Source organism: Octopus sinensis, linkage group LG5 (genome assembly GCF_006345805.1).
Source record: "Octopus sinensis linkage group LG5, ASM634580v1, whole genome shotgun sequence".
Taxonomy (NCBI): domain Eukaryota; kingdom Metazoa; phylum Mollusca; class Cephalopoda; order Octopoda; family Octopodidae; genus Octopus; species Octopus sinensis.
Window position 1 is genome coordinate 81,512,743 of NC_043001.1, and position 11,853 is coordinate 81,524,595.

At 39.4% G+C, this 11,853-nt stretch overlaps 1 protein-coding gene and 1 long non-coding RNA gene across 2 annotated transcripts; both read right to left on the bottom strand.

Annotated features, from left to right (window-relative positions):
- Positions 1-793: 793 nt before the first annotated feature.
- Positions 794-1,086, bottom strand: LOC118763354. Its single transcript, XR_004999106.1, has 2 exons — positions 990-1,086; positions 794-911 (listed from the first exon to the last, which is right to left on the bottom strand). It is a non-coding gene; the product is annotated as an uncharacterized LOC118763354 (long non-coding RNA).
- A 13-nt stretch (positions 1,087-1,099) lies between these two features.
- Positions 1,100-3,338, bottom strand: LOC118763563 (the record flags this gene model as incomplete). Its single annotated transcript, XM_036503137.1, has 1 exon — positions 1,100-3,338. A coding segment is annotated over exon 1 (2,136 nt), but the record flags the coding sequence as incomplete, so codon positions are not given.
- Between the last annotated feature and the right edge of the window lie 8,515 nt (positions 3,339-11,853).

Sequence of the window (11,853 nt, forward strand, 5' to 3'; positions counted from 1 at the left end):
AAATTAATGATAAATTACAAAAGCATTAGTTTCTAAATGTCCAAATATCAGAATGTATATATATATATATATATATATATATATATATATATATATATAGATATATATATATATATAGTTTCGTTCCGTTTCGTTCATTCATCACCCTCACCCTCGTCGGTGTAATTCGACGATTCTGTGTCGCTCGCTTCAGAATCCGAATGAATTCTATGTTTTGTAGTCACCCAACGAATCTTGTGATGTGTGCCTTTCGGAGAATTCGTTACATAGACACTAACCACTGGATGACTTTTCCGTTTCTTTCTTGTTAACTCATCCTCGCCAGATTCAGAGATTGTCAACGAAACCGTGTTTGAATGATCTTCACATTCTCCTTCTTCTCCTCCGCCTCCTTCTCTTACTTCTGCAGTTCTTTCAGTTTCTTCACCGTCTCCTCCTCTTAGCTCTACAGTTCTTTCGGCTTTTTCTCGGGTTCCTCCACTTAGTTCTTCAGTTTCTTCTGCTCCTTCTCCACCTCCTTCTCTTAGCTCTACAGCTCTTTCGGCTTTTTCTCGGGCTCCTCCACTTAGTTCTTCAGTTTCTTCTGCTCCTTCTCCACTTCCTTCTCTTAGCTCTACAGCTCTTTTGGCTTTTTCTCGGGCTCCTCCACTTAGTTCTTCGCTTTCTTCTGCTTCTTCTCCACCTCCTTCTCTTAGCTCTACAGTTCTTTCGGCTTTTTCTCGGGTTCCTCCATTTAGTTTTCCTGCTTTCTTCTGCTTCTTCTCCTCCTCCCACCCCTTCTCTTAGTCTCTACTACAGTTCTTTCGGCTTTTTCTCGGGCTCCTCCACTTAGTTCTTCAGTTTTTTCTGCTTCTTCTCCACCTCCTTCTCTTAGCTCTACAGTTCTTTCGGCTTTTTCTCGGGTTCCTCCACTTAGTTCTTCAGTTCCTTCTGCTTCTTCTCCACCTCCTTCTCTTAGCTCTACAGTTTGTTCGGCTTTTTCTCTGGACCCTCCGCTTATTTTTACAGTTTTTTCTGCTTCTGCTTCTGCTCCACCTCCTTCTCTTAGCTCTACAGTTCTTTCGGCTTCTTTTCCGCCTCCTCCTCTTACTCCTCTTACGTTTGCAGATTTTCCCGCTTCTTCTATACTTCCTCTTGTTTGTTCTGAAAATTTTTCAGCTTTTTCTTGACCTCCTTCTGTTAGTTTTTCCAGTATTTTAACAAAACTATCGCTCTCATTTACAGCAGCATCAGGGGTAGCTTTCATATTTGGCTCAGTCTTTGTTTCTACTTTTATTGGTAATACATTTTCTTCGTTTTGCGGACGATTTTTCAGTCTGTCAAAAATTTGATCCATATCGTTTAAAAGTCTTTCTGCTTTCTCTCTCAATTCAATGCAGTTCTCCCTTCTCGGTGAGTTAATCTGTGGCGGTATTCCAGTGTTAGGATAACTCACATTAGTTGAACAAGAAGTCAGTGGCATCCCAACTTTTACCAATATTCCATCTTTAGTTTTCACCTGGTCACTGACACTTAACATTGAAGTCGTACTCTCTGATCCAAGCTCAGTAGCTCTCTGCTGCATCCTCTGTACGTTCATTAAGATCGTCTCCACCTTTTCTATCGTTGAAATATTCGCATCTTTGTCCCGTTCAATTATATTCTCATTTGATAATACCATTCTCGGACTTTCTGAGCCATACACGGTGCTCAACCTGTCACATATTCTGTTCACATCTTTTAGAAGTCTCTCCACTTTATCTATTGTATTTGAATCGCTGTTTGAACTTGTACTCGGAACTAAAGGCAATTTCTTACCCACATTTATGTCCGTCTGCAATGCGAAATCTCCAGTGCCAGTTTCTTTTGATGTTGAAGATTCGGTCTTGAAAATGTTATTCAAAATACATACATTTTTATTATCCGCTGAAGCCAACATACTTCCGATTCTACCGTCGGAATTTAAAGTCACTGAACTCATCATTCGTATACGTTCAGTTCCATCACCACGATTTAAATGTTGTAATGACAAACTTCGCTCGATTTCATTCGGCAAACATGGAAAATCATCACAAGTCTTTAAGAGCCAGTCTGTATAGGCCTCCAAGCACTGATTCTGCCTCGTGGAAGAATCATCGTTAGATTTTATTTCTAGATCACAAACAGGTTTTTTATCTGTATGTCCAGTCCAGGTCACTGCATTATCAATCACTTGATAATCTGGAGGGTCACCTCTGATTAGTGTCCGAGCTTCCGGTGAAAAACACCACAGAACAGGTTTAGATGGTATTTTGTACATTGAATTACCGCGGTTGAGTAAGAAATGATCCATATTCATACCTGTCCGCGTTTTTTCCAGACTGATACCATGTGGTTCGGGTTTTCGCGGTTTACAATCTGCGCATTTTGCTATGCGATGAAGGTTTCCATTCTTACAGATGGAATCAATGACGGGACAATGTGATAAAACATCCTGATAATAATCTTTTGTTAATCCACTCATCAAAGGTAAGATATTCAGCTCAGTTCCACTCATCATATGAAATCTAACGGTTTTCACTAATCTTTGGAAATGATTTGACCTGTTTACTACGTCATAATATATCCACTTAAGTATTCCATCCAAAACCTGGATCTCCCATTCAACCACTAAACTATCATGTGAAAGTAAGTAGTTGACCTTATTGACACTTAGCCTGTCGAACAGATCGTGTTTATAGACTTTCTGGTAATTGTACAGGATATAATTTATGGCACTTCGAAAGACCTTGTTACATGGAGGATTAGGTTCAATTTCAATGATGGCCATTGCTTCCTCAATGCTCATTTCCTTAATAAAATTTCGGCATAGGTTCAATACACTGTCCATTTCCAACTTCTGAGCAGCCATTGATATTGATGTGATATTACAGACGTCAATATTGATCTTTCCTGTATAGACGTAATCCAATAGGTTCTGGAATGTATCTGGATCGATGTCGTTTAATTTCAAGAAGAGTTGTCTGTTTAATTTGTCCTGTTGTTGTATCAGCCTCTTAAATGCTCTACTGTGACAAGCGAGTATCGTCTGGTGAGCGGAGAAGATTCGGTCGGCTACTTTTATAGTAATGTTACACAGATATTCCGTTGAGCGAAACATTTGCATCATCATGCAAGTATTCATAGTCTGGTTTAGAGCTTTGTTGTCAACTGTCGTAGGTTCAGTAGTGCCGATTAAAGCCGGCGGGTCTTGATGCTTGGATTCAACAGATCCCATTTAATACAAATGAATGACTAAAGTAATAAGAAGACAGACAGACAGATATAGATAGATAGATAGATAGATAGATAGATAGATAGATAGATAGATAGATAGATAGATAGATAGATAGATAGATAGATAGATAGATAGAGACGGGTTGTGTGGGGCTAAGAGTTTTGTGTGTACGTGTGAGTATATTTGTTAAAATATGAGACTTTCGAATGCTTCTAGAAAATCTCTGTAGGTCAAGCGTTGAGTTTAGCCCAAGATGGCTGCCAAAAGTGAGATAAATCGAGAGAGAGTGATTTACTATTGCAACAGTAGCGCAAAAATAGGGATATTGACAAAAATCTATTATTATATAATGCTCGTTGCCAATTTTCTGTTAGAAAGAGTGTCTTTTTAGAGTCATACTAAAAAGTTCATTTTGTTTGCGTGTGTATATATATATATATATATATATCTGTGATTGAGTGTGTGCAAGTGTGAGTGTATGCGCGGACGCGCATGTATGTGTGTATGTGTGTGAATATATGTAGGTAAGTAGGTAGTACTTGATTCTGCGTTTCTAATACGTATGTATGTATATGTATTTAAATATTTTTGCCCTTGTTTCAGTCATGCTAGGTAACATAAAGTGGGATTCGTGTATTATCATTCTAATGCGTATCTATATATACATTGTGTATGTGTGTGTACGTCTGTTATGTTATGAATGTGTGTATATATGTGTGTATGTTTTTATGTACGTATGAAAATTCCTTCAGACTCCACCAGAATATATCACGAACTCCTTGATATTGCATAAAGCCATACGATTAAACGATCCAAGACATTGTGTTCTTTCTTTCTTTCAATGATTCTTCAAAATATGCAAACAGTTCAAAACCGAAATAAAATATTCAATTTAAACAGAAACAAAACAAAACAAAAAGAAAAGCAGTGAAAGAAATATCGAGTTACACCGCGTGTACCTCTTTTAAAGCGCTCTGCTTTTGAATGTCTGTGATAGCCGCGTGACATGTGTGGCGCGAAATTTCTAAGTATTTTCCATAGTTACCAATAACGTATACCTCGCGAGTCGTCATCACTCGTTCGCTATTTTACTTTCAGACACTTTTCGTTTTATTATTCATGTTGTGTGTATATGTGTGTGTTGTGTGTGTGGTGTGTGTGTGTGTGTGTGTGTCTACATACATACATACATACGTACGTACGTACATACATACATAATACATACATACATACATACATTCATGCATGCATGCATGCATGCATACATACATACATACATACATTACATACATACACATACATACATGCATACATGCATACATTACATATATACATACTTACACACACACACATACATATATATACATGTGTGTATGTGTCTGTGTATATATATATGTGTGTGTGTGTGTGTGTGGTGTGTGTGTGTGTGGAGGCGCAATGGCCCGGTGGTTAGAGCAGCGGACTCGCGGTCGTAGGATCGCGGTTTCGGTTCCCAGACCGGGCGTTGTGAGTGTTTATTGAGCGAAAACACCTAAAGCTCCACGAGGCTCCGGCAGTGGGGTAGCGATACCTGCTGTACTCTTTCGCCACAACTTTCTCTCACTCTTTCTTCTGTTGGCCTGCTCGCTTAGCCAGCGGGGTGGCGTCATTTGAAGGCTAAGAAACAATGCTAAGCGCATTGTGACCAGCGATGTGTAGCAACATCTGATAGCCTGGTCGGTCACGGTGATAAAGGCAATTTTAAACATGTTTATTCACTTGACCGGTTTCCCTTTTTTAGAAAAAGATTGTCGTTTTACTTTTGATAATCTGTTTCTAAAAAAAGTGAAACCGGTCAAGTGAATATTTGTGAGCGTTTGTGTGGTATTTGCATGTGTATATTCATATGATTGTGGAAGTTGTGTGAGTGTGTGTGTATGTGGTTTGCACAGCTTTTTGCATACTACATCTGAAGAGTGTTTGCTATTCCCAATTCACATTTTTTGCCAGCTTAATGAACTTACACTTGAGTTCAACTAGAAAATTATCCTTGTGATCTTTAAACGTAAAGTATGGCACTAAACATTAGGTCTTGTCATCTATTTTAACTTCCTATTCAATATCTCAGTCTCTTTAATAATTTTGTAATAGATGCTAATGCTTGTTTTTCCTCTGAGTATTTATAATGTCATTTGAAGAAAGCTCAGAATGTATGAGAATGTCAGTATAATAGAGATGCAATTATTGTGTACAAATTTAAGGTGACGAGCTTGCACAATCGTTAACATGCCGGACAAAATGCTTTGCGGCATTTCATGTTCTTGGCGTTCCAAGTTCAAATTCCGCCGAGGCCGACTTTGCCTTTCATCTTTTCAGAGGTGATAAAATAAGTACCAGTAGCGTACTGGTGTGGATGAAATCGACTTAGCCCCTTGCCCTGAAATTGCTGGCTTTGTGCCAAAATTTGAAGCCAATATTATTATTATTATTATTATTATTATTATTATTATTATTATTATTATTATTATTATTATCATTATTAAGGCTAGCAACTGACAGAAATGTTAGCATGCCGGTCAAAATGTTTGGCGGCAATTCATCTGTCTTCATATTCAGAGTTCAAATTTCACTGGGGTCGATTTTGCCTTTCATCCCTTCTGGATCAATAAAATAAGTTGCGCACTGGGGTGAATGAAATCGACCTAACCCCCTTCCCTGAATTGCTGATCTTGTGCCAAAATTCGAAACCAATATTATTATTATTATTATTATTATTATTATTATTATTATTATTATTATTATTATTATTATTATTATCATTATTATTATTATTTGACGAAAACTCTCAGATTATTTTGCTGGGTATGACGGAAAGTGCCAGTCGTTTGCAGCCAGCAGACTAAGGGGACACTTGTTTATTGATCATGCTTCAAGAACACTGAGGAGAACTCTTGCAGTCCCAAACAATGATGATTTTTGTAAGTGTTCTATCTTTACATTTGTACTAATCTTTTTGAAATTGTTGATAGTATAGGCGCAGGAGTGTGGTAAGTAGCTTCTTTACCTACCACATGGTTCCGGGTTCAGTCCCACTGCGTGGCACCTTGGGCAAGTGTCTTCTACTATAGCCTCGGGCCGACGGAAACTGAAAGAAGCTCGTCGTATATATGTATATATATATATATATATGCATGTGCGTGTATGTTTGTGTGTCTGTGTTTGTCCCCCTAGCATTGCTTGACAACCGATGCTGGTGTGTTTATATCCCCGTCACTTAGCGGTTCGGCAAAAGAGACCGATAGAATACGTACTGGGTTTACAAAGAATAAGTCCTGGGGTCGAGTTGCTCGATTAAAGGCGGTGCTCCAGTATGGCCGCAGTCAAAATGACTAAAACAAGTAAAAAGAGAAAAAGAGAAAAGAGTTGAATACTGATACTTCAAAGCGCGCCGATTACAATGAGTGTCATGTCCACTCTCTTCATTGCACGCAACCATTGCACGCGTATTTTCCAATCGTCATAGTTTTTCACTTTTTCTTCTTTCCCTTTGATCCTGTTGTCACCAGGACATGCCATGTATTATTATTATTATTATTATTATATTATTATTATTATCATCATCATCATCATCATCATCATCATATTATTATTATTATTGAGTGAGAGAGCAGTTCATGCCATCAAAGTGACACTGCGGTAAAATATACGAAGCCCAGTATACTCATCATGACTACCCGTCTGGTAAGGGAACACCAGGCACATGCATCACAACCATATGTGCGAGACATGGTGATCTCATATCAAGATAAACAGCACATGACCTTGCAGGTGGGATCCAGTTAGAATTTTCTTCAGGTCGAGTAGCCCATCCCGCTCAAAAGGTCCCTGGATAAAGATTGTTTAAGGTTTTTGAACGAACCACCTATGTTTCCAAAGGTGAATTATCCAAACCTCCAAGAATCCCTTTCAACACACGGCTATGATGCTCCCCCACTACTTCTGCTCGTGATCAGAGATGCACATATCGTCAACCACTAAGGGACATGCTCAACTGGTTAAGGTCAAACAACTGACAGGCAAATCTGTGGTATTGAGCAGAATAATTGCTGTAGCCCATTTTTTATACCAAGACAAAACAATTATTATTATTATTAGTAGTAGTAGTATAGTAGTAGTAGTAGTAGTAGTAGTAGTAGTAGTAGTAGTAGTAGTAGTAGTAGTAGTAGTATCATCATTATTATTACTTAGGCGGCGAGTAGCAAAAATTATTAGCACGCCTGACAAAATCCTTAGTGGAATTTCGTCCCTTTTTACCTTCTGAGTTCAAATTCCGCCGAGGTCGACTTTGTTTTTCATCCTTTTAGGGTCGATAAAAATAAGTGCCAGTGGTGCACTAGGCTCAATATAATAAACTTACTACACATCCCCAGGAATTGCTGGCCTTGTGCCAAAATTTGAAATCAGTATTATATACAAGTATTTTCAGAGAATTTTTAATAAATGATCTTCTATCTTCCGTTTTTTTTTTGGGGGGGGGGGAGGCGTAACACAGTTGATAAATACTGCTTCTACTTGAATGGGATCTTACCTTTCCAGTCATCTGAACAACGGAAATCCGTTCATAAAATCCTCCAGTGATTTAAGGTGTAGAGAGTAAGTTCTTATCCTGAAGTCCAGATTTATATTTTACACTTTTAATTACATTTTCAGTCTTTTACGCCTTTATATATTTTTCACTCATTGGATTGTGCCCTTGCTGGAGCACTGCTTTGGAGGATTTAGTCGATCAAATTGACCCCAGCACTTATTTGTCAAATCTGGTTTGCATTCTATTAGTTTCTTTTCACAAACTGTTATGTAACGGAGACGTAAAGAAACCAACGCAGGTTGTCCGATATGGGAAGGGGGACAAATGTAAAGACACGCTCACACACATACATAAACTCTTAGACACACATACATATACACACGTATATGTTAGGCTTCCACAATGTTTTCGATTTAGAAATTCATTCACAAGGCTTTGGTCGGCACGGAGTTAGGGTAGAAGGTACCTGCTCGAGGTGCCGCACACTGGGATTGAACGCGAAACCTAGTTAAAAGAATCCGAACAATTATCTCCCATCCTGAAATTCAAAAATGAAAGATTCGTGGAAATAAAACAAGCACTACTTGAAAGAAAGTACCCGCCTACTTTGATAGAGTGTGGAAATAAGAACGCGCGAAAGATATAGGTATTGAAGAATTATGAAAGATCAAAAACAATTCAGGCGTAGAAGTGGCTGTGTGGTAAGCAGGCGTAGGAATGGCTGTGTGGTAAGTAGCTTGCTAACCAACCACATGGTTCTAGATTCAGTCCCACTGCGTGGCACCTTGGGCAAGTGTCTTCTACTATAGCCTCGGGCCGACCAAAGCCTTGTGAGTGGATTTGGTAGACGGAAACTGAAAGAAGCTCGTCGCATATATGTATATATATATATGTGTGTGTCAGTGTGTGTGTGTGTTTGTGTGTCTGTGTTTGTCCCCCAGCATCGCTTGACAACCGATGCTGGTGTGTTTACGTCACAACAAAACTCAGCGGTTCGGCAAAAGAGACCGATAGAATAAGTACTAGGCTTACAAAGAATAAGTCCTGGGGTTGATTTGCTCGACTAAAGGCGGTGCTCCAGCATGATCACAGTCAAATGACTGAAACAAGTAAAAGAGTAAAAGAGTAATACACTCAAAACTCTATTTACAATAGCAACACGCAACCTAAGAAGAAACATTCAACATTATCTATCAAAACATTATTATTGAACCAAAACCTAAAAATGAAAAAAGGCACTTGAATCATACGAAATAACTAAAGGCAAAATACAGCTAAAATTCCTTTAAAGACTACTTAACAGCGCAAAACTGCAAACTGCTGAATCAACTCCAATAGTTAAAAATGGTGGCCGCTTAATATATGCCATTAAGTGCAATGGATGCGGTGAAGATTACATTGGACAAACCAAACCCACCTTAAGAGTGACGTGAACGATTTATCGACACCAAACACAAGATCTGGGGGCATGACAATTCTCACTCTGTGAAAATTTGAACATATGCGCAACAATCAAACCGCTCGAATTCCTTGTCTTCTCACTTTATCAATGTGCAGAGAATACCACAGCCCAAACACGAATAAGTTAATAAAATTCTTCGATTAAAAATTACAAACTACGGCTGAATAGGTTATAAAAACATCAATAATACACGGTTCGCCATTCACTTTGAATGCTATCCATGGTTGATTAAAAGCCCCTTCTGATGAAAGTAATTCATATCTCTCATTTCAGTTCATTAATTACACCTTAATTTTTGGCATAGCAAATTTCACTTAATTTCATTTCATTTTCACAGATTTTCACGAAGCTTTTTTACGATTCCTTGTATGTGTACTTGTGTGTGGTGTATTTGATTAACTTTGGTTTATCTAACACATACGCACGCGCGGGGGAACGCCCAAACACCCACTCGCTCCTTTCTTTTTTGCTCTGTTAACACAACATATTTAAATGGATGTTATGAAAATTTAGGAACCAAACCACTTTTTTTTTATGCACTTCGGATTTTTCAGCAATTTTAACTGCAGTTATTCATAAGTTACGCACGCCAAATAGTTTTAAAATAACATTTCTTTTTCGACCATTCTGACCACATTTTGATAAGGAAAACGGAACCATTCGACTAAATAAGATAATGATTATTCCCACAACTACCGAACACTACCAAAAAACTAAAACAACCTTAGATTCGGCCGCAATTTTCTTCTTTCATATCGTCTGACTGACACGTAACATATCTACAGTTACATATCTTTGACGTAACCTTACTGCGCGGCTATTGGAGAGACGCTGCTTGAAAGAGTTCCCGGAACATCCAATGTATCTCCGTAGACGTGTGTTGTCGGTGCCGTACCTACCGGTGTTGTTGTTGTTGTTATTGTTGCTTTTGTTGTTGCTGTGGCTGCCGCCGCCGACATTATTGTTGTTGGAGCTGGAACGGCTAGTGTCGGCGTCGCTGAAGATGGTGGTGGTAGCGTCGGTAATGGTATCACTACTACCCGTTATGGTGAAGGCGCTATTCTTATTATGGTCATTAGTGGGAGAGTTCCCATTGCTGCAAGAGCTGTCATTTGCTGTGGTCCCGCTGGTGTTCCTGCTAGGGCCACTATCGCTGCTGTTGTTGTTGTCATTGCTGCCATTATTGTCGTTATTGACAAGGCGGCGAGCTGGCAGAAACGTTAGCACTCCGGGCGAAATGCGTAGCCGTATTCCGTCTGTCGTTACGTTCCGAGTTCAAATTCCGCCGAGGTCGACTTTGCCTTTCATCCTTTCGAGGTCGATAAATTAAGTACCAGTTACGCACTGGGGTCGATGTAATCGACTTAATCCCTTTGTCTGTCCTTGTTTGTCCCCTCTGTGTTTAGCCCCTTGTGGGTAGTAAAGAAATATATTGTCGTTATTGTCGGCGGTGGCACTGGACCTGTTGCTGCTACTATAGGGGTCGTCAGATCTGCTACTGTGGACGTTAGGGAAGCTGTTGGTAATACTGGTGTTAATGCTGCTGTTGTTACTGTTGTCCATGCCGTCGAGGGAACTGCCAATGCTGGAGCTGAAGCTGTTATTGCTATTGTTAATGTTGTTAATTGTGGCGATGGTGCTGATTCTTTTCTCGTGTCTACGGATGCTACTGCTTCTACCAGTGGTATTGCCAGGGTTTGCTAGTACTTCGGCTTCATCGACGACCCCTTTGGTTTTGTAGTGTCCTGTCACCGGCCATCTGTTGCGGTTCCTGCATAAACATCATGCCCCTTCTAGTGGCCTAGGGGCGCTAACTAGGATGTTCTTAATACTAGGGGCACAGCTAAACGAGAACTCAACTTTGTACCTGTTGAAAATGGACCCTTATCTATGGGAGTTTGTGAAATGCTTATCTATTGGTTTTAGAAATATTCTACCCACGAGAGTTTTTGTGTTAAGAGAGCAGAAGGGTGCAAATCAAATGATACTTCTGCGGTACTTCCTTCTGCAGTTGTTGGTTCGGCATGTTGGGGATGCGGTCTCTAAATCTGCCCCGTTATAGTACGAGCCCCTGCATCGAAAATCTCTTGGTTGGAGGAAAGGTTCGTGATTTTTTTACTAACACCCTTTACCAGGTTTTTGAGTACGATGGGTGGCAGGAGGCTGTATTGATGTACGTTAGCCTCTCGTTTGATTTGCGGTAGGCCTGTATGTACCGGAGCCTAAAAAGTTCGCGGTTGTGAGGTTAGTCTCTATGGTGATTTTCAATCCCATGGAGGCAAGCGTGTTGATTATATATATCTAGTATATATATATAAATAGCAGTATGTGTGTATAATGACTAACGCATACATTTCCACAATTCTCAACCGATTTTCTCCAAACTTTACACACACATTAGCTTTGTCGCAAGGATTGTCATGCACTATAACATTTTGCCCAGAACTCCCGCGTAAATGGACGTAAATGGACATAGCTTTTCGTATGTAGGGTCTTCCATACTTTTTAAAATCTTTTAAATAAAAGTGAAAGGATTTTGTCTATTTATATACTTCGAATGTCCACCTGCGAGGTGACTCAGTCAGGAAA